The 2,338-nt window shown below is 38.7% G+C and overlaps 1 protein-coding gene across 1 annotated transcript in view; it reads right to left on the bottom strand.

The window, feature by feature from the left end:
- Positions 1-2,338, bottom strand: part of LOC101863329 — a gene marked incomplete in the record, with an annotated part of 87,960 nt that overhangs the window by 14,177 nt on the left and 71,445 nt on the right. The window contains 3 exon segments of the mRNA XM_035968359.1: positions 70-155; positions 903-1,087; positions 1,549-1,714. Of these exon segments, the coding sequence (XP_035824252.1) occupies positions 70-155; positions 903-1,087; positions 1,549-1,714 (437 nt within the window).

Here is a 2,338-nt window from a genome sequence, read left to right as displayed (position 1 = left end):
ATATAATATAATATAATATAATATAATATATAAACATCCACAAAAGCCTGTAACATTCAAGTAACATACCTTTTTATAGGCGTTGGTTCTATTCATGTCGTATTCGCCGTATCCTGTGCAGATATAGTTACCCGGAACTTCGTAGTCATCATATTCTGAAACGTGACATTGTTATTATTGTTTATATTGGACATGTTATTTTCCTCCAGCAACAAAATACTATAGAACATAATTATGTATCCTTTTAGAACCACCCTGTGCTATGATTTAAATATCCCAGCTGACGGAAGGGAATAGAAAACAAAATAGCTTCCCCTCAAGTTAATCGAACTCATGTCTTCAGTGTGTAACAAAGAACAACGTATTACAACGCAGAAGCCAATAGCATATTATTATCGTAATTTTACCTTTTTTTAAAGAAAAATAAGTTTTTAATGTGTTGATAACATGTTCAAAGGATTACAGAACAAAACAAAGAAAGGTCATAATCAGTAATTAGTCTCGTTACACACATTCATTCTTATTTCTTTGTCCCGCTATGGATGTGCGAACACGTCTGAAAGTGTGGGAGACAGAATCTGAAAAACTGGCAGTACACCATGGGTTGACTGATGATTCTAACAACACCATTAACCAAGAACGTCTTTTTTACTTCATAATACAGAACGTGAGTGACAACAAATGTCTACCTCAGACAAGGAAACCATATGGATAAACTGCCGATCCAGTAAGAAGGATTGATCTTTTCCTGAACCCTCAATTTGACACAATGAAATTTCCAAACCTACTTTTGAAAAAAAACCGTTCTTCAAGAGGCACTCTAAAGAAGGAACGGGAATCAAAACTTTGCATTCTTTCTTACATCATAGTCATAGCTCAATCAACACAGGTTCTTTTCATACCCTTTCTGCTCTTCAAGGCATCATCTGTTAGCAGCATCGCCATTGCACCGGCAGCTTCTGTCACTGACCGCTGGTCACCCGCCTGGAAAATCCTAAAGAAGTCATGGTCTGGATTCTCCAGCACTTCTGAGACATAAGTCCGGAGATCCTCGCTGCTGGGGGGCAGTACTCTCACCTCCGCAAATCTGAAGAGTTGGGCAAAGCGGTTAAGTGATAGTTTACAACGAGTCATTAAGACAACCGTCATACTTGCTAGGAACAGAATAGGCTAACATTAGTTTTCAAATATAAATAGAGTCTGAAAAAAAAATACGCAAACAAATTTAAAATAGTACATATACGGGGTATTTAAATTGTATACTGAGGAGAGGACACCTCACTGAGCAATGAAACTGAAAGTGTATTTTTGTTGCTGATAGGAACTGAAAATGGGTAAACTTAAAAGTTACCCTAGCCTCACACGTAATTTGAACATATAAAACGCAACTGGTGACAGGAAAATTGATTTTGTTTCATTTGACCTACACTCTGGCGTTGAAAAAGTATCAATTCGTATTACTGCTTGACATTATTCTTGAACCCCATTCTCCAGCAACTTTGCCTCTGGAGCCGCTTTAACGTAGCAGAGTAGGAGACATGAGTTTACTTGTGCCTGGCGGCTGCATTCAGTGTGTCCCGTACAGACACGTAGAGGTCTTGCACATAGTCACGGTACTGTGGTCCAACAGGAATCGTCACATTGATGGTGATGTCACCCTTGGAAGTGGGATAGGAAGAGATCTCTTTCTCCACCTCACCGTCTCCGAAAACACCTGGAATAATTATTTGTATACAGCTTTTAATTTGTTGGATTATGCTGTCTTATTTTGCTTGTTTTTTTAAACAACATACTATTCGTAACACCCACCATTCCCTGGTGGATCTATCAAGATGGTTTTTTTTAATCGTTTATTGAACAACGAGACAGACGGATATAACCTCTTTCCCAAAAGCAACTGAACCAAGTGAGAAAGAAACATTGAAAACTTAAAAAACCACCCAAGTTTAAAAACTCTCTGCGTTTGGGTCTGAACCATTGTCAGTCTTTTTGCTGAACACCAGTATACCAACTGAACTATTGGCACGCCCATGGCGATCTTGGGACAACAATTGAACATGTGTTTTAAGATTTCAGCTTTTAAAGAGCTAACAAACTCGTCGAGAAAAAAAAAAATCACGAAATTATGTGGTCGATCTCCGGACCACGAAATACGTCTAATTTCAACCAGCAAGAGGATGCAGAGAAAGAGGACGAAAACACATACCAAGTTATATAGATCTATTTATACACACTAATGAAAGTATCCACGACGGCCACTCACTGTGGAGGCTAAAAGTGATTGTGGCACACACACACACACACACACACACACACACACACACACACACACACACAC

Source organism: Aplysia californica, unplaced genomic scaffold (assembly GCF_000002075.1).
Source record: "Aplysia californica isolate F4 #8 unplaced genomic scaffold, AplCal3.0 scaffold00053, whole genome shotgun sequence".
Classification (NCBI taxonomy): domain Eukaryota; kingdom Metazoa; phylum Mollusca; class Gastropoda; order Aplysiida; family Aplysiidae; genus Aplysia; species Aplysia californica.
The sequence above is the reverse complement of the archived record's forward strand: the minus strand, read 5'-3'. Positions and strand labels throughout refer to the sequence as shown.